Consider the following 26,553-nt stretch of genomic DNA (forward strand, 5'->3'; position numbering starts at 1 on the left):
AAAACACAGGCAGCTTTGCATTATTTCATAAGCATCGTTTATCTAAACTACTCCCATCTCGATGCTACGTCCCGTATGTGTCTGTACAGCCCTTGGTTCTCAGCTCACCATAATACACAGAGGGGCTACCTCGGGGGAGGAAGCACAGTACAAACTGGAAACAAGGGGACGTTAACCTCAATTTTTTCTCTTTTTACCCCCAATATTTCTCCTTTTTTCCCACCAGCTGTAATGAAAAGACAGGATATGCTGTAAGACCTTACTCTCCACCACAGGGTAGAAGATGGCAACAGTAGCAATGCAAAACAGTTTGGGACAGGAAGTAAAGAATTAATTATTCAAATGAAATGTTGCAGGGACAGGTTCTTTTTCCCTTTCCCCCTATGTCAGGAGAAGTGTTTAACAGGTCACTTCACCTTGAATGGTCCCTTGAGACATGCGTTAACTATTTATGCTAAGCAAAATAGTTCCACCTTATGTTGACCTGTGACACCCTGAGTACCGTTCCCAGACCTGAAGAAGAGCTCTGTGTAAGCTCCGAAGTTTGTCTCTTTCACCAACAGAAGCTGGTGCAATAAAAGGTATCACCTCCCCCATCTTGTCTCTCTAATATCCTGGGTACTGCCAGCAGCAGAGCGCCCCCTTACGCCATGCTGGACACAAAGTGTTTGTCAACAGTGGGAAATAGCCCGGAATAACGATTCCACAGTAGAACAGCTATTGTGCTCTAAATTCACAGCCCCGCTTATTTCACAATATCTTCCGTGCGCAGACAAACGTTAAATCCCTGCTGACTCAGATGGCAACTAAATCCCAGCCCCTCTGCCTTCCATACCCAGATGTTATTTTCAGCAGAATTGGATCTTAGCTTATCAGAACCAAAGTGGGTTTGCCACACTGAGCAATAGAACCATTCTGTACCTTATTTGCAGCGTTCCCAGACTTTTCCTCAGTGCCCGCAAGAGATCTTCCACCGCCTTGGTTGTCATGTTGTTGTTTGTTGATCTAGAATCATAGATCATTGCGAAGAAAGGTTTCAAAACATTTAAAACACAAACAAAATATTGTTAGGCAAAGTTCCGTCTATGCCAGATTTCTCAGCAGTGTCTAACTCACATGTACGCCGTCAGGTTGGTGCACTTTTGCAGTAGAGAGAACAGCTTTGGCAGGTGTTCTGGTTGAAAGTTGCACTCCGTTAGTCTGAAAGAATGGGGGAGAAAACTGTATTAGTTCCTTCTCAGTCATTAGTCCCTTTGATCCAGAAATCGCAGGTATTGAGGGCATCTTCTGAGAAAAGAGGAGGGACATCTGAGTGCTAAAACTCTGTGAAAAAGATTTTTGGTAAAATCTTAAAAGAGTTCTTTGATATGCTATGATGCAGCCTATTATGAGGGTTCTTTCCCTCTACCTTCCACAAAATACTCCTCTGTAATTGAAGCACAGGGATGGATAACTACTGACGATTAAGAGTTAAGAGATGAACAAGGGATCCAGATACATTTAGCAGAGACTGGTGGGATAAAGAATTACAAGAGATCAGAGCTACAGAGCGAGTGTGTGCAGATTTTTCTCTCTCTCTCATATGAAGGGACTATTATTGCAAGGAAACCAGGAGGAAATACCTGATGGACCAATTTTTAAAAAGGGTAAATGGGATGACCTAGGTAATTATAGGCCTGACATCAATCCCAGGCAAGATAATGGAGCAGCTGATATGGGACTCGATTAATAAAGAATTAAAAGACGGAAATGTAATTAATGCAAATCAACATGGGGTTTATGGAAAATAGATCCTGTCAAACTAACTTGATATCTTTTTTTGATGAGATTACAAGTTTGGTTGATAAAGGTAATAGTGTTGACATAATATAGACTTCTGTAAGGTGTTTGAATTGGTACTGAATGACATTTTAATTAAAAAACTAGAACAGTATAAAATTAACATGGCACAAATTAAATGGATTAAAAACTGGCTAACTGATAGTTCTCAAAATGAAACTGTAAATGGGGAATCGTCATTGAGTGAGTGTGTTTCCAGTGAGGACTTAGAAGAAACCATAAAATCATCACTGATAAAGTTTGCAGATGACACAAAAATTGGGAGAGTGAAACAAAGAGGATTCAGAGAGACTTGGATCACTTGGTAAACTATGCACAAGCAAACAATCTGCATCCTAAAATGGCTAAATGTAAATGTATACATCTGGGAAAAAAGAATGTAGGCAACACTTACAGGATGGGGGACTCCATTCTGGGAAGCAGTGACTGAAGAAGATTTGGGTGTCCTGGTGGCTAAGTAGCTGAACATTGGCCACATCATCACACTGGATGCTCAAGAGCTAATGCAATTCTGGGATGCATAAACAAGGAAATCTTGAGTAGGAGTAGTGAGTTTATTTGGCACTGATGTGACCACTGTGGGAATACGGTGTCCAATTCTGGGGGCCACAGTTCAAGAAGAATGTTCATAAATTGGAGAGGGCTCAGAGAAGAGCCATGAGAATGAGAAAAGGATTAGAAAACATGCCATATATTGATAGACCCAAAGAGCACAATCTATTTAGCTTATCAAAGAGAAGGTTTAAGGGGTGACTTGATTACAGTCTATAAGTTTCTACATGGGGAACAAATATTTAATAACGGGCTCTTCAGTCTAGCAGAGAAAGGTGTAACACGATCCAATGGCTGGAAGTTGAAACTATACAAATTCAGGCTGGAAATAAGGCATACATTTTTAATGATGAGAGTAATGAACCATTGGAACAATTTACCAAGGGTCATGGTGGATTCTCCATCACTGACAATTTTTCAAACTAGACTGCATGTTATTCTAAAAGCTCTGTTCTAAGAATTATATGGGGGACGTTCCATGGCTTGTTTTATACAGGAAGTCAGACTAGATTACCATAATGGTTCCTTCTAGCCTTGGAATTAATGAATATGCCATTTGTTACAGATATTATATCATGCAATTCCTTAGGATCTAGAGGGCAAAGACATGCTTTTCATTCTTCTCTCTAAAGAGGGGAAGACTCTAGCTTTTTAAAGGAGATTGAAACACACACAAAATACTCATACAATTACCCCAAAATCTTCCTTGGTTCATCTTCTCTTGTGAACTTGATGAGTGACGTTGCCTTGGAGCACAAACTGCACAGACAAGACCACACAAGTTTAGGATACTCTGCGCTTTGGACAAGTCTCCAAGGGGCCAGACTTTTAGTTTAGGTGCACAACTGTCTGTGCAAAATATGCCTGCAACTGTGTACCTGATATGTGTTTGCATTTAGCCTGTGTTTGCATGCCACTGTCCGAGGGATCCATTGCATTCAAAGCCTCCAAAATGAAAACTAAACAGCAACTGAACAATAAAGAACTAAAGCAAGAACCTGCTTAGCAGATTTTAACATTGAGCAGAATCAGTATTGCCCGTGGACTATACTTTTGTCAGGCATGGAAAAGAGAAAAAAACAAACCCAAATTCAGTAAATCAAGGATAATTTTTGGCAGCGTCACACAGAAATTAGAGAGTTCTAAAATGAAAATTCGGATTTTCAGATAGCGGAGGCGGGCTAGTGCCCATCAGAAAATGTACATGCATCTATATTTGCACACACACAATGCCCAGATTTGCATACATAAAAAAGGACTTGCACCTACAGAATAAGGTAATTGCACAGTTAACTCTGTTATTTGCATATGCAAACGTTCATTTGCATACACACATTTACATTTTGTAGGAATGGGTGCAGGCACACAAAAAGTTAAGTTGGGTGAAAATGTGGCCCTGGTAGTCAATATATAAACTTTAGGATAATTAGGTGAGAAACAAGAATTAATGACGAGAAACCATACCTGACTTGAACTTCTGTTACATTTCTGCACGTGGAAAAGGTGTTGATTAGATGCAGAACTCCATCCTGAGATATTTTGTTATGGCTGAGGCTACAACAATAGGACATGATGATTCATATAGTATTAGAAATCTCAGTTACAGCTACTGTTATATTTTGATGCAATTTGGTGCTGTCAGCGTAAGGCTGTGTCTATACAGCAAATAGACACCCGCGGCTGCCCTGTGCCAGCCAACTGGGGCTCACGAGCTGGAGCCCGAGCTCTGGGAGCCTCCCCCCTCGCAGGGTCCTAGCCCGAGCCGTATGCAGCAGTGAAACAGCCCCGAAGCCCGAGTCAGCTGGCATGGACCGGTTATGGTTTTTCTTTGCTGTGTAGACATAGCCAAAGAGTCTTGTGCTGACATTTGAGGAGAATGAACATTTGCAAAGGGACACTCAGAGTTTTCAAACCTGTGAGAGACTAAAGGGTCTGTATCCCCTTTAATGCTTGTATGTACCTCCCTTTATGCCTAACATATTGTGGCAAAGTCTCTCCTTCACTGCCTGGGCATAGCTGCACTTATGTGACAGTCTCCTGCCTTTTCCATGCATTCATGGGTTGAGCGGCATCCCCGCCACCTCAAGCTGTATTAGGAGATGGAACTTCCTGCTAGGAAGTGCCACTAAAATAGCAGCTCCACCCACTGCAGAAAGCTGCTGAATGAATCGGGGGAGACTGGAGTTCTCTGTTTATCTGTGGAACAGGCACAGCTCAACCGCCAGCCAGAGACTCCAGCCCGCAGGGGCAGATGCAGCCAAAGCTGCGATCTCTGGACATTCACAGAACTTCCTCCTGTCTTGTGGACTTTCTCTGCCCAGTGCTGACTGGCTGTTTGCTCCAACCCCAATAGACAGAAAAGGGAAGGGAACTGGGAAGGAGGGTGAGCGGAAGAAGGCAGGAGAAAAGAGGGTAAGCGGGACAAGTGTGGAGTGAAAGTGATGGGAAGAGACACTGACTCCCATTGAAACCAGTGGAGAGACTTCATTGGGTTTTTGATCAGATTCTACATGACTCACTCCTGACCTGGAGGGACAGCCAGGAACAGTCCCAGGGGGCAGTCCAATCCCCACAGCCCATTGAATCCTTGGCCTCTCCAATGAGACAGGACAAGGGTGGCCACTAGTCCCACCACATGGTGCTATTTTTTAGGAGGCGAATGTCTCTCCACTCGGCCCCTCCTGTCTTCTGCTGCTTTTGGTGACAAGCTTGAGAGCAGGCGCACCAGTGCTCTGAGTCCCCAAGTTCCCAGGGCGCTTTCTTACTTCAGCAAGCGGGAAACGTGCATTTGGAGCAAGTGATCCAAGAGGCGTCTCAGCCCCTCATTGCCGAGCTGATTCCCAGAGAGACTGCAAGGGAAGAGAACAAGGTAAAAATCAACCAACCAAATTCACATGTGAAATTCAGGCTAGCGCACTCCCTTGCCGGGGTTCCCAGGTACTTCACAGCCAAACATCGTGGGCCAACACCCTGCCCAGCAGCACATGGTGGAAACTAGAACGTCGGTGTTCCACAAAATACATTACTTAGATTATCTACTAGGAAGTTCCTGTCCTGTCACCCAGGTCTCTGGCTAATGGAGCAGAATAATCTGGCACCCTCTTGACACATTACACAGATTGTCTTCAATGCAAGCACAAGGAGTGTGTTCAGTGTATTAATCTAAAGGCTCACATGGCGGAAAACATTTCTTACAATGCGTAAAACAGGCTGCCGATTTAGAAACAATAATAATACCTAGTTTTTAACCTAGGTTCGCAGAGTTCCTTGGGGTCATCTTGCTCCAACCCTCCACCCACTGGTGACTGGGACTTCTTGAAGCCCAGCTCACATAGGAGACTCCACCCTGGGCCCTGATGGGTGCAACACCAGAGATCCTGATTGGTTGCTTCCTCTATTTAAGGCAGGAGGAACAGGGTTGGAATTTGTCCCTACAGCTGGGCTCCATCCTGCTTTTGCTCCTCATCCAGTGCTACCTGCTTGTGTCTCCTGATCCCGAACACCTGGTTTCCTCATTCGGCCTGATTCCTGGTCTCTGACTTGTGGGTCAAGATCTTGGTTCCTGATCTTCTGGTTCTGAACCCTGGCTAGTGTGGGGACCCTCCTTCCCTTCCCCAACCCCCACTAATCACTAGGCCTGGCTGCCTACAACCCAGCCCTGAGAAGGTATCCCAAGTCCCACACTGCACCTTCTTTCCTCTCCCTCATTACAATGGGCATTTCATGGTATATTCTCGATTGAAGGGACCAAGAGCTGTAGCCATTGGCTAGCCATGTGCAGCTGAACAAATAAAAGCTGAGTTTGTTTACAGTTCTTCTGGGCAACTGGAGCATTGGAAAGCAAAGGGATTTTATACACACGATACTGTCATAGAAAACTACCTCACAAACTTAGCTTCACAGTGAGAACCCTGAGATAACAAAACTATTCAAGTCCTTTTACCAGCCGGGGTCTGATCCATTAACTCAGACCCACTGATTTCGGTAGGAGTTTAGGGTGCTCAGCGCCTTGCAGGATTGGGCCGTAAGGGCCGGATCCAAAGCCCAGTGAAGTCAATGGCAGGACGCCCAGTGACTTCAATGAGCAGTGGGTCAGGCTCTCAGACAGTGATGTATATTAGCCCAGAGCAGAAGCCTTGGTGGGATCAGGAGTTCCCAGCACGGTGCCTGCTGGGGCAATGGTGCCCGCTGGGGCAGTTGTGTGCACCCACAGGACACCGCGCTGCCGAAATGCCGCTGAGAAGCGTTGCCATTTCTCGGCTGCATTTCGGCGGTGGGGTGTCTGGCGCCCGCCACAGTCTTCTGGGATAGAATCATAGAATATCAGGGTTGGAAGGGACCTCAGGAGGTCATCTAGTCCAACGCCCTGCTCAAAGCAGGACCAATCCCCAATTAAATCATCCCAGCCAGGGCTTTGTCAAGCCTGACCTTAAAAACTTCTAAGGAAGGAGATTCCATCACCTCCCTAGGCAACGCATTCCAGTGTTTCACCACCCTCCTAGTGAAAAAGTTTTTCCTAATATCCAACCTAAACCTCCCCCACTGCAACTTGAGACCATTACTCCTTGTCCTGTCCTCTTCTACCACTGAGAATAGTCTAGAACCATCCTCTCTGGAACCACCTCTCAGGTAGTTGAAAGCAGCTATCAAATCCCCCCTCATTCTTCTCTTCTGCAGACTAAACAATCCCAGTTCCCTCAGCCTCTCCTCATAACTCATGTGTTCCAGACCCCTAATAATTTTTGTTGCCCTTCGCTGGACTCTCTCCAATTTATCCACATCCTTCTTGTAGTGTGGGGCCCAAAACTGGACACAGTACTCCAGATGAGGCCTCACCAATGTCGAATAGAGGGGAACGATCACGTCCCTCGATCTGCTCGTTATGCCCCTACTTATACATCCCAAAATGCCATTGGCCTTCTTGGCAACAAGGGCACACTGCTGACTCATATCCAGCTTCTCGTCCACTGTCACCCCTAGGTCCTTTTCCGCAGAACTGCTGCCTAGCCATTCGGTCCCTAGTCTGTAGCTGTGCATTGGGTTCTTCCGTCCTAAGTGCAGGACCCTGCACTTATCCTTATTGAACCTCATCAGATTTCTTTTGGCCCAATCCTCCAATTTGTCTAGGTCCCTCTGTATCCTATCCCTGCCCTCCAGCGTATCTACCACTCCTCCTAGTTTAGTATCATCTGCAAATTTGCTGAGAGTGCAATCCACACCATCCTCCAGATCATTTATGAAGATATTGAACAAAACCGGCCCCAGGACCGACCCCTGGGGCACTCCACTTGACACTGGCTGCCAACTAGACATGGAGCCATTGATCACTCCCCGTTGAGCCCGACAATCTAGCCAACTTTCTACCCACCTTATAGTGCATGTGCTATTCCCACAGAAAGGTTGTGGACCACTGGGTGGGATCAAGCTGTCTCCTGGGGATTCTGTGTACCAGGGATCTCCACAGATCCCCACAGATGGAGGGAGTATGGGTTGGATCAGGTGAGTGGGCCCTCTGGGTCTGGGTTAGGCCACGCTGAGAAGGCAGTGCAGGGAAAGCTTGCATGGCTCCTGCCTGTGCCATTCCCGTTCTGAGAATATATTGAGGAGTTCTGTCTCCTGGCTGACTGCCCCAGCACCTTTCACCAGCAATGAACTTGGGCGCACTCTCCTACGTTTCCACACACGGCAGACTCCAGCAGTCGCTTTGGGAAAAAAATCCTCACGCAAAGTGTCGTTTTTAGGACATCACATCCCACACTGGCTGCTGACCGTTTACTAGTTCTTTACACTTACCCGCCTCTTGTAATGCAAACAACAGACCTAGAACCCAAATGGCCAGCTTCTGCTGGCGGCCACACACACATGCAGTTTAGTTGTGACCCACCGTGACTCTGTTACATAATGGACTCTTACCGGGGGAGGCACCTCTTCTCTAACAGATCAACTCCCCCCAGTAAGCATTATGGGTTCCTTTTACTTCTCTCTTTGTTTATATGCTGTTAGATACTGGATATACACATAGAGTGAGCCTACAGGGCTCATGAGTGTATGGAGACACCTATCTCTATCCATCCAGCTTTCTCTCACTGGCTCTGTTCACCTTCCTTTTAAGGCCACAGTGGAAATTCAAAGCCCACTTACTCCAGTTCTGCAAGACGGCCACATTGTTCAAGGATTCGGCAGAGTTCCTCAACCTCGTTCTGACCGATGCTGCAGTCAGTTAGCCTGTTTGAAGACAGACGTGTGAGAAACAGCATTTGAAATAGATCCCGAGAAACTGCCTTGCACTGACTTAGCCTCCGCACTGAAAGCTACAAATTCCCAGTCGCTTGCCTGTACAGCAGTCTATGGGCAATGCCTGCATTAATTAACGAGACTGTGTTGCCCTGCCATTGATTGTAAAGATCTTTGCAATGTCCATAAAGCCTCAAGACCTCTGTAATGATTAGCCCCATCTTTCAGGCAAGGAAACAGCGAGGGGAAGACCCACATTTTCAAAAGTGGTCACTGGTTGTTGGGTGTCCATTCTGAGACACCCTGAGCCTGGCTTTCAGAGGTACTAAGTACCTCCTGCTCCAATTATTTCACCAGGAGTTACGGGCACTTTTGAACATCACACACAAGGGTTCTTCAAGCTGAGCACCCAGAATGAGAGGCCACTTTTGAAAAATTGACTACTAATGACTTGTCCAAGGTCATATGAGTCACTTGCAGAGCTGCAGAGAGAACCCAGGAGTCCTGACTACTAGCCTCCTGCTCCAACTGATAGATTACAAGGTGTTCCAGAAACACCCCCTTCTTCTCATGAGACTGGATCCTGGACTTTTGCACAACATGCACAGATACGTGGTGCTGCCCATGCGAGGAGTGAGAATAATTCTTATTCCCGATGTTAAAAATATAAGTAAGGATTACACAATACCTGGTGCAAATTTTATCCATGCTGTTATTTAGTCAAATGTGGATTCACTCAACATGATTTCAACAAATGCTAACATTTTAAATGCATGCAAAAGAAGCAAACTTATAAATAAATAATGTAAGGCCCGACCTGCAGGATGTTTCTTGGCTTTCTATCCTCCCCGCTAAATGCACAAAAGCATTTTCGCTTGACCTGTAGCAAACACAAGCAAAACCAGTCATTGCATCCACAGCCACATTCTTCAAAAAGAACAAGGCTCTCAATTCCACTAGTTGGAATTCAATGATGGCTGATTTGTTTGGGAGAGAGGAGGTCTCAGTTCCTTACCTGACTTCTACTTCTCTGATTCGCTCACACAGGTTGAGGGAGTTGGCCAGTAAGAGAGTGCAATTTGGTGAAAACTTGTTATTCCTAATACTGGAAGGACAAAAATAAATCAGTCTTCATCTTCAAGGAAGGTTGGTTCCATACATGTAGGACTTGACGGTCACTTCCACAAACACACACAGACACAAGAGGGCCTGGTTTCCAAAGCTGTAGGCATGAAACTGTGCTTGCCTTTGAACAACTAGATTCTCCACTGCGTCAGCTCCAGTTTTATACTGCTGTAACTTCACTGATGTAAAAGCTAGAGTAACACAGTGGTGAATCAGCTCCCTAGTTTGCATGTGTGATTTTTTTTTATTGCACTTGCAAATCCCTTAGATGGATGAGTGGCCATTTACACCTACACAACTGCAGCAGCTCTGTGCGCAAATGGGTTGCAGATACGCCGACCTATACGCTTGGAAAGTGACTTCTAAGTGACTGATCTCCAATGCTACACCACAAGTCAGTGTCCAAGTTTGGGTCAGAATTCAGGAGTTCATAGCCCTTGTTTCTTCTCTTAGACGTTTTGTGGTAGGCTAACCCTAAAAGGTTCAAAGTTTGTGTTCTTTTTGCATAAGCACCAGGGGCCTGCTCCAAAGCCAATGGAAAGACTCCCAGCGACCTCAATGGGTTTTGGATCAAGCCCCAAAGCTTATCAAATAAGCCAAAACTTATGAGGTCCGGTCTACACTACACAGTTTTGCTGGAGCGTGAAAAAAAATACCCCGCACTCCCCAAACTGTCATAGCTATCCCGACAAAACCCCAACACAAGTCTGCTGACACAAGAGTGTTTCTGTCAGCTTACCTAATATCATTCGGGGAGGTGGTGTACTTATGCTGGGGGAAGAACTTCTTCTGACAGCTTTCATTGTGTCTGCACTGGGGCAGCGTTTCTCAAATGCGGCCATTTTGGCTGCATGTGGCCACCAGGGGATTTTTCTGCGTCCACAACAGCTTCCTGGGTGGAGATTGGGGCGGGGAAGCAGTGGTCCCTCCCTGCAGCACCCAGCTGTTGCTCCTGGCTGCCTTGGTGTTTGCTGGCACCGACCGCAGGCGATCAGCAGCCTGCACCACACAGCCTCCTGGGGGTTCTGGACAGCACCTCGGCAGACACATGGGGCCAGTGTGTGTGCTCAGCAGGCTTTGGGCTTTAGGCCCTGGGCTCCACCTCTGGGCTTCAGCCCAGGGCGGCGGGGCTTGGGTTTGGAAAAATTTTCAGAGCGGCCACAAGCGAGGGTTGGTGGCCACACTCTTAGGCCACCAAAAAAGTTGTTCTGAGAACCCCTGCACTAGGGGGCTCTGCCAGCATAGCTATATCAGCCAAGGCTTAGTGTAAACATGGCCTGAGTCTGCAATAATGGGGCTGGAAATCATGAAAAAAAGAAGTGTGGAACCTCCAGCACTTTTGCTTCCTGATGTAAATACATGAGAACAAACTTTCTTGAAGCATTTCGGGATTTGGGGATCTGGTGGCAGCCAGAACCAAGAGTGGCAATCATCTCAGTATCTTAAAAGAGGTTTAGTTTGTGTTTGGGTGTGGAAATAGGAGAGGAATTGGGGTGAGTGAGTTTCTGACTATTTCTGGACTTGGTTTGCTTCTTCCTATGTTAATGTAGAATGAGTCAATGATTTATTAATGCTGGTAGGATATACCGCAGCATTACAGCTTTCAAAATGAATATTTCATGACATCCATCAAAACAACCGCCCCAAATTTTACCTCAGTAGCTTCAGACCGTGCAAACTTGGTAGGGACATTAGCAGCCTTTCAATGCTTTGATCACTCAGCGCATTTCTAGATAATCTGCAAAGCAAGGGAGAAAACACATTGCAAGGTTAGAAATGATTTGCAAGTTTCACAGTTAGAGGATATTAAAACATTATATTCCTGTTGAAAAATATACACTAGGCTCAGAAATCCTTGACTTCAAAGGTTTAAGTTTCATTTACTGGAATATGGGAGTTACCCCTTCCAATCAAGAAAAGAACAACAAAGGAAACTGTTTAGAAATGAAAATGGCTGGACAAGTTATAAGAGACCACTAGCTAGATCATTAGTTTTACAAATATCTTTATGGGTTTGATGCAGTGATCACTGGGTCTCTGGCCTGTGCTACACAGGAGGCCAGACTATCTAGAACTAGATCAGAATAGTTCTAAATGACTGTAACCATCTCTGAATCTAGGATAGGTAGGGGAACAGAAGGGTATGCCTGCACTGCATATGTCCTGGGGAATTTACACACAAATCATAGAGTTCCAGGAAGCCAAATTCTGTTCTCAGATATACTGGGGTAAAACCAGAGTAACTCCACTGAGGTCATGTACAGGATATCAGAGGGTAGATACTTGTATATTAATATATGCATGAAATTCACTTGTGGTACAGAGAGCCAGTTGAAGACCTAACACGGCACTGAGATCATGTGTGTGAGGGTGGGGGGAAGAACCACAGATGGAGAGTCAGACAATTCTTTTCTGCCTTAGGAGGGGATTCCATGCTGAAGGCTGCAATGGGGATGAGTCATAAGATTTGCATTTACATGGAGACAGAGGCCCCAAACACTCCACACAACTAGCACTGAGGGCTGAAGGCGATACTCCAGCCCATAGGCTGGAAGAGCAGTTCTGGCAGGAGGAGGGCATTCCACAGTCCTGCTCGGTGACCCTGGGTTGGGAGGATGGATTTCATCACCCCAGGTGCTCCATCTGCACAAAGCCTAGTTACTCCGGGCCAGAACATCAACTGCTGTAAATGGGTATAGCTCCAATGAAGCAAATAGAGTGACGCTGATTCACACCAGCTGGAGATCTGGTCCGTTGGTTTTATACTGGGGGATTTCATTTTCTAGGAGCACAGGACAGCCTGACATATAGACACACTTACACAATGCTCGGCACTTACTCAAGTTCTGTTAGTCCTGTGCATTTTTCAAGGATCTGGCAGAGCCTGTCCATGTCGTTGGGACTCACGGTGCATTCCCTAAGACTGAAGCAAACAGCATACTCAGGATCCTCAGATTTACCTTATACAGCAGGAATGACATGGGAAACTCCATCTAGACCTTAAAGCTTCACGTTTCAGGCCGAGCTGCTAGGCTGGGGTTCAAAGCCAATCTCAGCCCTTCTACCTACTGCCTTGCTCACTTCACAAGTGCATTCAGAGTGACGGTTTTGCTGTTCTAAACCTTCTGGGCCAGATCCCCAGGTGGTGTAAATGCGGGTCGCTCAATTGACTTTGGCGGAGCTCTGCTGATTCACAACAGCTGAGCATCTGGCCCCATGTGATCATACCACTTTGTGAAGAGACTTAATGGAGCTGCCTACTTGGCAATAAAAATTCCTTTGGGAATCAGAACTTGTTTTCCCAATGTCAAACGCCTTCTCGGTTCCCTCGAAATAGGGCTGAGTATATTGCTCTCTCGCTGCACAGGGCTCCCTTAATGAGAGTTAGGGTTACATAATGAGGGAATGGTGTTGTGAGAAAGTATCTGCTTTTCCCTATAGATGGGCCTTTCCAAGGCCTTCTCCTTAGCTGGCCTTATCCCCTGCTGCCTCACACTCAACAGTCATTTACACCTGTACAAAGTGTGGGTAGAACACTAGTGTGAGTAGAGAATTCTGATTCTCACTTTGGCAGGTATAAATCACTCCATGAGAGCAAAGCAGTGGGGAATCAGGCCCTGTATATCTCAATGATCATGGGAAACAGCTCCAATCAAGCCAAAACACTTTCTATACAACACGTGATACTGTTTTCTTAGCAGACTAGTCCATTTGAATTATGATTCTGTGTGTGTGTGTACAGGGGAGGAATAGCATAATACCCTATGGGCCAGATCCTCAGTTGGTATTAATTGTCATTGACTTCAGTGGAGCCATGTCAATTTACACCAGCTGAGGATGTGGCTCTATAGACAAGTATTTCAGGCACCCAGATCTCTCTTCATTCCAGTGGTGGAGGAGCTGGGAAGGTGAGGCCCCTAAAGCAAATCATTTAGAAAGATCTCCCCAAGAATGCTCTTAGTTTTGGAACAGCTGTGGGCCCGCTAGGTCCCCACCCTTTCTATCCACCTCTGCCCATGCTCTGAGAGCTGTGACTGGCCAATCAGAGGGGTACAAGGCAGCCCTTTCAATGGGAAGCAGAATCTGGCACCCTATCTCTCTTTAGGATGAGAACAAGGCAGTGCACGGAGAGACCCGCTGAGGAAAAACACTTGGAGATGAAGGACTCCCCAAATGATCGTGACCCACGCATGGCTCTTCTGACATTTCTAAATGGGAAAAGGAGCCAGAATGGAAAGATGCCATACCGAAAGCAATGGTCGTTCTCTAACTGTTGTGGATGAGCCGGGAACTTTCCTGCAGATCTGGTATGGCTGTTCCTGGGGACAGAGGTTTTGATACCATGTCAACTGCACCGAGTGCGAAATGCTGTGTTGTTTATGGGTAGCTGATGGTCCGTGCCTCAGTGCAGTGGCCTCACGCACCAGCCTCCCCATGCCCATTGTGCACAGGAGCGAAGACTCATGCCACCCCACTCCTCCGACCTTTAGGATGGCTTACATCCATCCAGCACCGTTAGCCTTTGGTCAGGTGGCTGCCCAGGAGAAAGTGAACTCCCATCCCTATCACCCACTGCGGACCCTGCCACCCCACCCCGCACACTCCTGGCTGCCCACCCCCATCCACACCACCCAGCTGCTCCCTGCCTCCACTATTCCCTGCCAGCATTCAGAGCCAAAAGGACCCCTGATTTTGACACCGCGTGGAAACCACCCTATTGCAACGTGGACATCTAGATACTATGGGGATGGCACACAGGATATGCTTAGACAGACAGGAGGACAGGATCTTTACCTGACACTTTCCCAGAAGATTAAATGAACTGACTGAGCGTTTCCCAGGCTGTAACCAAAAGAGAACACCATGAACACGCAGTCGGGAGAGACGTGCTCACGTTTCATGCACTGCAAACCAAGGTCACGTGTCTCAAGCAACATCACTGATGGGAAAACACAGCAACAAGAGCCCCGAACGTACCTGATGTCTATTGATTTAATGTGTTCCAGTGCCGATAAGCACTGAGCTAAGCCAAACACAGCACTCAAGGATATCTGATTGCCACTCAGCCTAGAGGAAGAGATGGAATAAAACCATTATTTTCAAAGGATTAAATCCCCATCCTCATTATCATTAATGATTTATACAGTGCCATAAGATACAACAGAAATGGTCCTTGATCTGAGGAACTTGCAGACTCACTGCAGCTGGGAGCGTGCTTCCCAGCTTGCAAAGACAGACCCTTGCTAGACAGACAAGAAAAACCGACCTGTAGCCAGGGATAGCACACAGGAGGCAGCTCAGGCTAGCCACTTGAATACAAGCCCAGCTGGACCACTGGCTATATACTCGGACGGCTACCACAAGCCATCACCCACGCTACCCCTGGCTGCATTGCTATTTTTAGCACATTCAAGCTAGCGTGTGTGTGTCTAGGTGAGCTAAAAAAACACACTCGCAGCTGCAGTGTAGGCATACCCTAAGGGCCTGATGCTCTGCCACTTCGTGCCGCCTGTCCACATTTCCATTTGTACAAATGTGACTCAGTCCAAGCGAGTGTTACACAAATTAGGTGTCAAACATGCCTCTCCCCTTGTGTGTGAGTGGAAAATTCCGGTTTGGTGGCATTTTACACCTATTTTGCACAGATTTAAACAACTATCCACAGGGTAAGTCAAGGATGGGAATTAGGCCAAATATTTCAAAAAACTACATAATGACGAGTGATCGCTTACTTTAGGAAACTCACTGCCTTCAGCTCCGGAAGGAGTCCAACTAGCTTCCCGACTCCCTGGTCTCCCAGAGAGTTATTTGACAAACTAGGATTTAAAGGAAGATATTTCTTTTTCATTAAGAAGAAAATAATATGGTCTAGATAATACTTAGTCCTGCCATGAGTGCAGCGGACTGAGCTAGATGATCTCTCAAGCTCCCCTCCAGTCCTGTGATTCTCTGATTTTATAATATTAATGGTCTGTTCCCTTAATATCAGTCCCCAAAGGGCAGAACACTGGCGTCCTCGGATGCAAATCAAAGCAGCAGCTAGCTCATCCAGTCTCCTCCTTGCCTTTTTTGTCAAATAAGTTGACGCACAGTGACTTAAGTCAGCCCTACTTTGTAGCATAGCCCAGGCCTCAGGCCTAAAACCTGGGGTGGGGGGCGCAAGGCCACTGACGGGATCCGGAGCATTGCAACTTTAACTCGAATCCCAGTCAAGTTTCCTCCCACTGACTGGAGTAAGTCCACTGAAGTCAACCGAGTTACGCCTGGGTGAGCGAGAGGAGAATCGTACTCAGAACTGCCTCATCGTCTGATGCCTGTTCAGTAGCCTCTGGAATGAGCTGGTGCTTCTCATCCCCAGAGGTCAGACAGCCACATCCATCAGGAGGATCTCAAACTGGCCCTCGTGTTACCAGGTTCAGCAGAGGAACCAAGGTCCCAGACAATGCATGAGTCCATGAATGAGTCCCAGACAATGCATTAATCCCAGACACTGCATGAGTCCATGAATGAATCCCAGACAATGCATGAATCCTAGACACTGCATGAGTCCATGAATGAGTCCCAGACAATGCATGAATCCCAGACAATGCATGAGTCCATGAATGAGTCCCAGACAATGCATGAATCCCAGACACTGCATGAGTCCATGAATGAGTCCCAGACAATGCATGAATCCCAGACAATGCATGAGTCCATGAATGAGTCCCAGACAATGCAACTTTTCTGTTTTGCAAAACATATGTTGAGGTTTCAAAATCAGTTTTCATTACGATGCTGAAGAACAATGAGACCTTTTGAAATGTTGACCAAAAAAAAAAAAGAGCGAGCGAGACTCATCCCAGAACAGCTTGGCAGTTAAGGCACTTGCCTAGGGTATGGAAGGCCCATGTTGGAACAGGCTTGCAAACCTGGCTCTCCCATGTCCCAGCCAAGTGCCCTAACCAGCAAGCTAGTCTAGATCTCTCTTGTTCTCTTCCCCCTGCCACCAGAAAACAACTCCATCCTGGGCCTGAATTTCCCTCCAAACAGATGCATTTCCACAAAGCATTTCAGGGTTGACAAAATGACTTTTTGGAGGAAAAAAAAAAAGTTTTGCCACACTACTGGAGAATAACCCCTCCCCCCCCCCTTGCCCCTTTCCTGGGCCAGGCAGGAGGCACACTGGCAGGGCAGTTAGCTGGGAAGGTTGCACTGCTTCCATTAACGTTATACCTGTTCTGTGAGTACACAGAAGACTTCAGTCTCCAGGCCACCCATGGAAATATGTATTTCATTAAACAGTAGCAAGGCATCAGTTCCCATCTTCTCTCCTACCAGGAAAGCCGTTTAAATTTGTTGCTATGCTGAATTTGGCCTAGCAGAGGGGGTTGAAATCTCCATTACAATGTACTGCCTCTGATGCAGGCACTGTCCCTCAGGCGACATAATTAAAGGAGTCTCTGTGGTACAGACAGCCATTTCCCTGGAAATATGCAGGCTTCATACCAATGCTCACTTGACTCATTCCTCGGGGCTCTGGCAAGAGGCCTGGGGAACGTTGCATCAAGCACTGCCCCATATCAGATAAAACGCTCCACTTCCAAGATCAGCATGGAAGCACACCGGATTCAAACTGGCTTTGTACATGCTTTTGACCAAGCAACTTGATTGCTTGAATGCTTCCGGAAAGTGGTCACTAACAGATAGTCTGACCACCCATTGTTGGGTTCAATGCAAGAGCCGCTGGGTGAAATCTCTCACCTGTGTTATACAGGAGGTCATGTTAAATTATCAGAACGGTGCTTTCTGGCTGTAAACTCTAGGAATCTCTGAAATCCTACATCTGTGCAAGTCTACAACCACAAAAACAAGAACCACCTCCCGCTGCTAGCAAATGGAATGACCCCTTTTGTTCACAAGGTAGAGATCTGTGTTTTCATGCTGAAAATCCTAGGTAAGCCGTGTTGACGATCTATACGTGAGCACCACACCCTATCGTGAACGTGCAAAAGAGAGGCACATTTTGCCGGCATGCAAATGAACCAACGGAACAATGTGCTCCAGGCATGTGGTGGATTCTCCATCACTCCACATGTTTCAATCAAGACTGGATGTCTTTCTAATAGAAACGTTCCAGCTCAAACACACGTGAATGGGCTTGATGCAGAGCTTACTGGGCAAAGTTCTCTGCCCCTGTGTTGTGCAGGAGGTTAGAGCAGACCACCACTCTTCTGGCCTTAAAATTATGAATCTCTGAACAACTACCCGGGGCCTATAAATAAGGCCCAACGTTTAAAAATATTTATTATAAACAATAAATCGCAAAAATACAATTTAGCACTAAAAATAAGAAGACTCACTCGAGCTCTGATATGCTGCTACATTTCTTCAACACAGTGCACAACTTGTCCAGATCGCTGGGCGGGAAACCACTGTCTGTCAGCCTAAGAAAGAAAGCAACCCCCCCGCCACACCCCAAATCATGAGATAGGCTTAAAAATCATGAGATTTTAAAAAATAATAATTTTTAGGTTCTTTTCATTGCCTTCTGGTGTTTGAGCCTTTTGTTTATACTCAGTCACATTTTCCAGCTTTTCTCTGCAAATATGAGGATTAGAAATGTACTTTTTCATACATCCGGGAGCTGGGGGTTTTAAAGAAACCCATGAAACTAATGATGAAATCATAAGAGTTGGCAATGTTGCCATAACCCAGAGGGTTAAACTGCATCTGACTGAAAGAGCGAGTTGTTCTACAAGAGACTTTCATAATCAGATTTAAAATGAGCTCTGCTTGGGAAACATTAAGGTAAATCAGCAAGAGCCACACTGAATTCCAACTCAGCCCTCTGAATACAACCCTGCATAGCAGCCCAGCACTGACCAGTGGATATGGCAGGGGGCCAGGTGACTAAGGTGCTATTCTGAGCTGTGTGACCTTGACCAAGTCACACCACAGTTTTGTGCCTCCATTTCTCCATCTGTAAAATGGGGATAATACATGTATGAAAGTTATGGGTAAAAGCGCTATATGGACACTGAGCGTTATCATTTGCTAAGAGATGAGGCTGGCTCTTCTTTATCATTATTTATTTGTATTACAATAGCACATGGAGGTCCTCACTGAAACTGCCCCTGTGAACCCCATTGTTCACATTCCAGTGCATACACATGGTAAGAGATCCTCTCTGTCCCAAGGAGCTTTACGTTTAAACAGATAAAGGGTGGGATAAATAAAGGATGATTAGCCTCCTCTTACAGATCATATAATATCAGGGTTGGAAGGGACCTTAGGAGGTCATCTAGTCCAACCCCCTGCTCAAAGCAGGACCAATCCCCAATTTTTGCCCCAGATCCCTAAATGGCCCCCTCAGGAACCAAGGCACAGAAAAAATTAAGTGACTTGTCCAAGGTCACACAGGGAGTCTGTGGCAGGGCAGGGATTTGAACCCAGCTATCATGAGTGCTACTTGAGACCTATATCCAGATGCTCATCCTTCCTTTTGACATCCTGCAAGAGATACGAACACACACTGACGTATACAGGTTTATATAGTCTGAATTAAATCCAGACTTGGGTTTGAGTCCAGGATCTTCTTGCAATGCATGTCCCAGAACAAGAGTAACTGACCAGCTCAGCAAAGCAAGTTCCCACCTCTGACCCACTGGTTGAAATACTAACCACAGGCTGGTTTGGTGAATGAGATCTCATAACTAGACATCAAAGTGGGCTCTGGCAGGACTGCACAAGAACTGACCACAGAGCCGCCACTGCAGTGCATCCTAGACTTTACCCCCACACCAAGATAATAACGATAAATGATGAGACGTGACTTTTCCTTTCAACAGCCTTGTCAATGCTATTCACCATTTGAACTTGCATCAGAAATAGTTTTCTCAGCTGCAGACACCAAAGGTTTCTGAACGCCCATGAAAAGCATCAAGCTACCTTATTTTCCTTGAGACCACAGACTTCTGGTTCTCACCTCCACCTGACTGGTCCCCACTACGAGAGGTATCCCTGTAACAATACACATGATCAGATCTGAACGTGAACTGTTCTCTGAAAAGACAAGGCGAAGAGAAGAACTCCAGGAGTCGTACATAGGTAACCAGTCCACAGGGAGCACTCACCTCCACAAGAAGCCAGCGCAAAAAGCAGGACAAATTATGGGAAATATACATTCCTTTCCCTTGTTTGTAACGCCACCACGGATTTGCCACCATGATCTACCTCAAAGAGCTTGTCTCTGACCAGCTCATTTCCCTGCACTTGTCTAGCACTAGCCTATTCTTCCTTCCAGTGGTTAACCAAATACTTGTGAGAAGGGCTGTTTGAAATTTTTCCATCCAAACTGGTTTTGGGCAGAAATATGGGTTTTGATTGAACAAAGATTTTTGTGAAAAATGTCGGTCTTGCATGGAGAAATTTCCATTTTTTTGGTCAAAAACAGAACACCCCAAAACTGAAATATTTTGATTCTAAAATGCCACTGTGGTGCATCATGGGAGTTGCAGTTCAGGTATCTTTTGTTCCCATTTTTCTCTAGGAGCTGGGCTCTCCAGTTGGACTGTATCTCCCATGATGCAACATGGGCAACTGCCATGATGCACTTGTCTCCCCTCACTAAAAAGGGGAGACCCTGGTGCATCATGGGAGATGTAGTCCAACCAGGAAGCCCAACTTATAGCGAACAGGAGCATAAGGCACCCGAACTACAACGCTCATGAGGCAAATGGCAGCATTTCAGAATCAAAATATTTTGAATTTTTTTTTTGCCCAAACTTTCTGAGACCAAACACCTCATTTTCTGACCAGCTTGACTTGTGAGTTATGCATATGATGACCCCAGAATTTACAGTAAGCTGAACTTGGTGCCATTCTATGTGAACAGAGCTGGGAATCTGGTTTTGTAACTATTCGACCTGCCCTTCTGTTGTGTAGCACAGCTGTGTGGTGTTAAACAATTGCTACATTGATGACTTTTTATCTTAGCATAGTCTGCTATGCTTGGGGTCCTGTGGGATGAAAAGTGTTGTCGAGATGTAAGACATTATAATCAGGGTGTGGGGAAAGAGAGCGAGAGCAAGTAAACTGGGTAGGATGCTAAGAGAAAGCACCAAGATTTACAGTGAGTTGGGCAGCAGAGGGGAGACACTGTCAGGGTACACAGTGCACCCTTATGATCAACTAAATCATATGTTTGGATTCATTCCAACATGTAAATAACAGGACCATTTAAGGAACAGATAGGGGGGGATTAACATTTCAGCCATGCTCTGACTTGTGATCAGCACGGACTGATACACAGAACAAAGGGTCTGTTTCCATGTGATGTACCTGGAAAGGGTAGAAGGAAATTCTTTATCTGCTATAAACTTCAGGATTGCAGTCTGACGATGAAGGCTGTGGAAGAAAGAGATGACAAACAATGTCACACCCAGTTCACTGACTGTCACTAAGTTATATTGTATTTACTCTTGATAATATTGTGGGTTTTCTCAAAATCACTTAGTCATCACTTCAAAGGTCAATTAAAACATTACCCAAGACAGCAGTTCCAAGGTCAATTCAAATATTACCCAAGACAACCAGCTATCTCACATGACTATACTTGAGTCTAATTATGCAATATCAATTGAGTAGTTCAGGAACACTATCAAGGAAACGGTCCTGTTGAAGTTACCTCACTTAACAACACAGAGTCTTGTCTACAGTAGGGAATTTTAGTCAGGGTTTAGTCTAAAATCCCCTGGTACTGATAGTATAAGAGGCAAAAAAGGGGTTTTATGCGGACTCTCTGAAATCTGATTACTGTATCTGATTCTCTGCTAAGGGTTATGGGAGTTTACCCTGAAAACCGCTGTTGATTCTGCAGGGTTATTCCTGCTAAATGGTACCGCTTTTAGATATGAAGGAATACACAGCACTACAGAAATTCGAAGTGGATGGTCATTTAGTCCATGTCCTGCCAATACAAGAATATTCCCTGCCACATATTTTCAGTGCTTGTAAGGATAAATACAGATTGTGAAGCACTCAGATACTGTGCTCACAAGGGTCATATAAGTACCGCTAGATAAACTAGATAGGCTAAAGGGGGCTATACAAGTGCCTTTAGATGAGACAGGTTAGACAGATGAGATAGATCAGCTGAGCACAATTTCCTGATCTGACTTTGCATACCTGGCTTCAAACTCCACCACATTCAAGCAGGTGTTCACGGCATTCAACAGACAGCAAACACCGTCCACAGATATCTGGTTGTTACTGACACTGAGAAAGAAAACAACCAGACAAGCAAATGATTACTGACTGAAAAGCGTGTGTGCAATAACAGACCACGAAGGAAGTCATTAGAGGGACATGATGAACATTGCTCTCACTGCTGGGGAGGGGGACGGGGGGGGGGACACCATGCACATTCTAACATTTAATTTTTTTAAATGGTCGGGATGAAAACAGCTGGACCCAGTATTCTTGGGGACAAGGCATTTGATGCTGAACTTCTGTATTCCGAAAGGATGAGACTCCACTTCCGAATGCAATGTTAGAAGCATGTGAGCTACCTAAGATTTCAGAGGTTCCTGGGCCTTTGGCTGCTCCTCTGTATGGGGGTACGTCTCACAAGTTTTGGGGGTACATCTCTTGCAAGTTTTGTCACCAAAACTTGCAAGGGTAGACAAGCCCCAAGAGAGGCTTGATTGGCTTCCTCCTGACTCAGTATTCCACCCATACTCCTATGTGGGTGTCAGCTTCTATGTACAACAGCCATCAACTTCATCACAGGGTAATTCGGGGGGTGTAAGGCAATACTTACTTCAACCGTTCGGAAATATGTACTTTGGGGAGACTCTCCACCAGCTCTCTGCAGCCTTCATCACCGAGTTGGTTACCTGATAAACTGAGGGATTTTTCCCATTAAAGAGGTTCATTTTGAACAATGTAAATGACACCAGAATCTCATCCTCCTACTCCACGCTCCTCCTCTTGTTGCTTTTCTTTCTTGGCCTTCTTTCCTCTCCTGCACCTAACTCCCCTGCTTGGCCCCAGTAGAACTGGGCAAATGGATCTTTCAGTTTACTGGCAATTCCGAAAACAAAAACCTAAAACAAAATGGTTTCAGGTCGAACCAAAACTTTTTTTTTTTTTTAATTTTCAGAAAATTGAAAAGTTCAAAAAACGGTTCTGGTTGGGTTCAAGGAAACATTTCATTTCAACCATTTTGACTGTTTTCTTTTAAAATAAAAGTAAAGGACATTTTGAAACACCAAGTCATTTCAAACCTAGAACTCAAAATGTTTTGTTTTGAAAACTTTGAAACAAAATGTTTTGGTTTTTTTTTAATTGTAGGTTTGTTTTTTTAACCAAAACAATTTGGCAAAAACCACATGAATTCTCAAAATATCCCACTGTTTCCGAACCTGCATTCCCCCTCCTCCCCCCCCCAAAAAAAATTGTTTCGGACAAAAACGTTCTCCTTGCTCTAGTTCCTACATGAAGCGACCTCACGGGGGAAGCTCTCCCCTCAGTGAGTCCACTCTCTGCTCCACATTGCTTCCGTGTGTCCTCCAGCCCCAACAAGAATCCTACATTAAAGCATTTGGGGAGGGAATGCGAGCCACAGAAGAACCACGTCAACGGGTGACTGCAGTCCTGATGGGAGGGGGAAAACACAGGGTAAGAAAGACCCTCTAACCCTAATCCCAGCCAGGCAATGGGAGAGCTGGGGTTGGGGGCGAATCTAAATCTGTGGTGCTGAGCTGGGCTGGAGAATCACCTTGCCAGAGACATTAGATTTCCCTGAGTTTCCTATTGCAAGCAGGTTACAATGAAATCTGTACAGTCAGACCCTGCCTGTGCAAAAAAAAGGGGGGAGGGGGGCAGTAGCTGCTAGTCCCCGCAATGGGGGAGGGCAAAGAGTGCGGCCATGGCCCTACCTGTCCAGACCATATAGCAGAGGTGGATGGCCTTGGAGGGGCATAAGGGCAGTGCAACAGGCATATCTGCCCTCTGTGCCCAAGAGTCCCGGGACATGCGTCTCCTCAAGCATCTAACAGACGTGCTCTAGTTCAAACAGGAATTAAGGCAGGGACATCCTATGGCCTACGTTATACAGGTGGTCAGAGCAGACCATCACAATGGATCCTTCTCTGACTCTATAAATGCCTTCCAGAGCTACTCCAGAGCAGCGCTGTTCCCCGGGGGCCCTGGCACATGCATTTGCCTCCCCAGCAGAGCGTGGCCAACAATGCTATTTTAAAATAGGTGTCTCTGGTTACATTCCCGCAGAGCCAGAAGCTGGGGTTTAGGCACCCAACTCCCACCGAATCTCTTCGAAAATCCCAGCATGCCTAAACTCAGCTCAACATGGCGAGCCTTCCCCCCCTGGGGTGAGGAACACAGACTAGGTTGGTGATTTGACATGATTTCTCCCTCTCCCATCCCACCTGCTGCAAGATCAACATGAGAAGGGACCCTTAGAAAGAAACAGGATCTTTCCTGATGTACTTACTCCACTTCCAAGAAGTGGGCGCAGTCCCTGAGAAGAGCAGCAATCTCCACTGCATGTTGTGAATTGAGGCTGCAGTTCTGTAATCTACGGAGAGGAAGATTAGAGTAAATGAGCGGCGAAGAGACAGACAGAGCAGGAGGCTGATATCAGAGTGCTGACAGTTCTCGCATCCCTCTCGAGATTTAGGGAAAATTCACATCTGGGATAAATGCAGAGAGGGCCAGTGGATGGGGGAGCAGACTGGGAGTCATCAGATCTGGATTCTGTTCCCAGCTCTGCCAGTGATGGGTCTGGGTGACCTCGGGCAAGCCACTTCACTCCTCTTGTGCCTCAGTTTCTGTAGTTGTAAAATGAGGATAAGACTTTGTAAGGAGCTCTGAGAGCCTTTGTTTACAAGTGCTATGAGAGTGCAAAATTTTATTGCATAGCAAAGTTTCACCATCCTCCCTACAACGAAGGGAAGCATTATCATTCCCATTTTACGAGTGGGGGAAACTGAGGCACAGAGCAACACTAACTGTAGGTTGTGAGAAAAAGCCTTCGCTTTTATGCGGTTTAAATTTGCTTCATTTCAACTTCATTTTCCGTGCCTGTGTTCCCATATTAGGAGAAAAGTGACTTCTCTTTCTGAATCCTAGGCAGGAGGCCTTGGAAAGAGGAGGTAGCTGTTTACTTTAAAAGCCACGTTGAGAGGGAGGGAGCAGTAGAAAAACTCAAATTAGATTCTTTGATCAAAACAAAATGGTTTTTGGAACATAATCTTTGTTTTCAGCAGACGCAGCAGCAGTTTAGGCCTCTAGACTGTGATTCCTTCTTGGCAGGGATAGTCTCTTCTAGGGAGGTTTATGGTGCCCAGCACATGGGGCCCTGATCCTAACTGGGGCTTTGGGGGGCTACCAGAATATAAATACTTAATTATAATAATACCGATGATGAGAAAGAGTGACTGATAGCAACACTCAGATATTACGGTGATGAGTGATAGGACCCTAGATAGGATTGAATAGACAAAGTGCCCCGATATGTCTTCTCTGTACTGTTCATTACCCTGTGTATCTTTATCACCTGATACCAGCCGATTCTGTGATTCCAACGCCCACCATCCCATGGAGGTGAGGGGAAGCAGGCTGCCTGCTTCCCAGTGCTCACAGTTCTCTCCTGCCACAAGTGAAGGGTCTGCTGGGCAAGTGCATGGCACGACAACATTGTGATACAAACTTCCCCGTGACAACATGACAGCACAATGGACCATTGTAAAACCACATCAGGTGAGCCCAGCTCACAGTAACTGGGGGCGACGGGTTTGGACAGCCTGGGATTTTTATATTTTAATCAGTCACCCACCTCCATTTCTAATCGGTCTTAAAGAATAATAAAACAACAAACAATCCCTCTGAATGTAATGATTAATACGATGGCTGCTTTGCCTTTGTGTGGAACCTGTTCTCTGAGGATCTCAATTAACCCATGGAAACTCAGACATATTTCTATGAACAGGAAGATGAGATTAAATGAGCTGAGCAGAGACAGAACAAGGGGCTGATATCAACTGTCAACAGGCACTTCTAGCATCCATCCCTCTCTAGATCCATCGAGAATTCCCCCTTTTGAATGAATATAAACAAGCAGAGGGATCGGCTACCGGCTTGTGAGTCAGGAGAGTTGAGTTTTATTCTTAGCTCTGCCTCTGACAGTTATGTGAGCATGGGCAAGTCACTTGACTTCTCTGTGCCTCAGTTCCTCTACATAATGAGAATACTTTTGTACAAGTCTTTGAGATCCTCATAGGAAAAATGCTACGTGAGTTCAAACTACTATTATATAACAAAGTCACACAATTCCCCCTGTGATGTGGGTAATCATTATCCTTCCCATTTTACAAATGGAGAAACTGAGGCACAGAGCAGAAGGCTATGTGTAAGTTTTGAGAAAAAGTACTTCCTTTCATCAGTTTTAAATTTTCTCTCTTTCAACTTCACTGACTATCCCCTTGTCCTTGTAATACGAGAGGGTGAACATAAGTGCCTGAGCTATGTTCTCTATGCCGTCTATTATTCTGTGTACCTTTATCATCCGACACCAGCCACACTGACCCTAATGCTCTGCGACTCCATCTCACGTCGCCATATGGAGGTGAGGGGAAGCAGGCTGGCTGCTTCCCAGTGCGCGCCTAGCCCTCTCCTGCCACAAGTGCAGCTCTGCTGAGCTAGTGTCATGGCATGATGACATCGTGATACAAACTTCCCCACGACAACGTGACATCACAACAGAACACCGTAAACCCATGTCTGCTGAGCTCGCTCACAATG

At 45.8% G+C, this 26,553-nt stretch overlaps 1 protein-coding gene across 1 annotated transcript in view; it reads right to left on the reverse strand.

The window, feature by feature from the left end:
* NLRC5 (NLR family CARD domain containing 5) overlaps positions 1-26,553 on the reverse strand; it is a gene marked incomplete at its 5' end in the record, with an annotated part of 76,402 nt that overhangs the window by 20,612 nt on the left and 29,237 nt on the right. Inside the window, 20 exons of the mRNA XM_084645001.1 lie at positions 922-1,005; positions 1,117-1,200; positions 3,085-3,150; positions 3,856-3,945; positions 5,157-5,240; positions 8,533-8,616; positions 9,443-9,505; positions 9,641-9,730; positions 11,405-11,488; positions 12,590-12,673; positions 13,998-14,069; positions 14,545-14,592; positions 14,728-14,817; positions 15,483-15,566; positions 18,090-18,173; positions 19,678-19,749; positions 21,070-21,135; positions 21,916-22,005; positions 22,550-22,633; positions 24,245-24,328. Of these exons, the coding sequence (XP_084501127.1) occupies positions 922-1,005; positions 1,117-1,200; positions 3,085-3,150; positions 3,856-3,945; positions 5,157-5,240; positions 8,533-8,616; positions 9,443-9,505; positions 9,641-9,730; positions 11,405-11,488; positions 12,590-12,673; positions 13,998-14,069; positions 14,545-14,592; positions 14,728-14,817; positions 15,483-15,566; positions 18,090-18,173; positions 19,678-19,749; positions 21,070-21,135; positions 21,916-22,005; positions 22,550-22,633; positions 24,245-24,328 (1,587 nt within the window). The remainder of the gene's footprint in view (positions 1-921; positions 1,006-1,116; positions 1,201-3,084; positions 3,151-3,855; positions 3,946-5,156; positions 5,241-8,532; positions 8,617-9,442; positions 9,506-9,640; positions 9,731-11,404; positions 11,489-12,589; positions 12,674-13,997; positions 14,070-14,544; positions 14,593-14,727; positions 14,818-15,482; positions 15,567-18,089; positions 18,174-19,677; positions 19,750-21,069; positions 21,136-21,915; positions 22,006-22,549; positions 22,634-24,244; positions 24,329-26,553) is intronic.

The sequence above is a fragment of the Lepidochelys olivacea genome (genome assembly GCF_965140295.1).
Source record: "Lepidochelys olivacea isolate rLepOli2 genome assembly, chromosome: 12".
NCBI classification, from domain to species: Eukaryota; Metazoa; Chordata; order Testudines; family Cheloniidae; genus Lepidochelys; species Lepidochelys olivacea.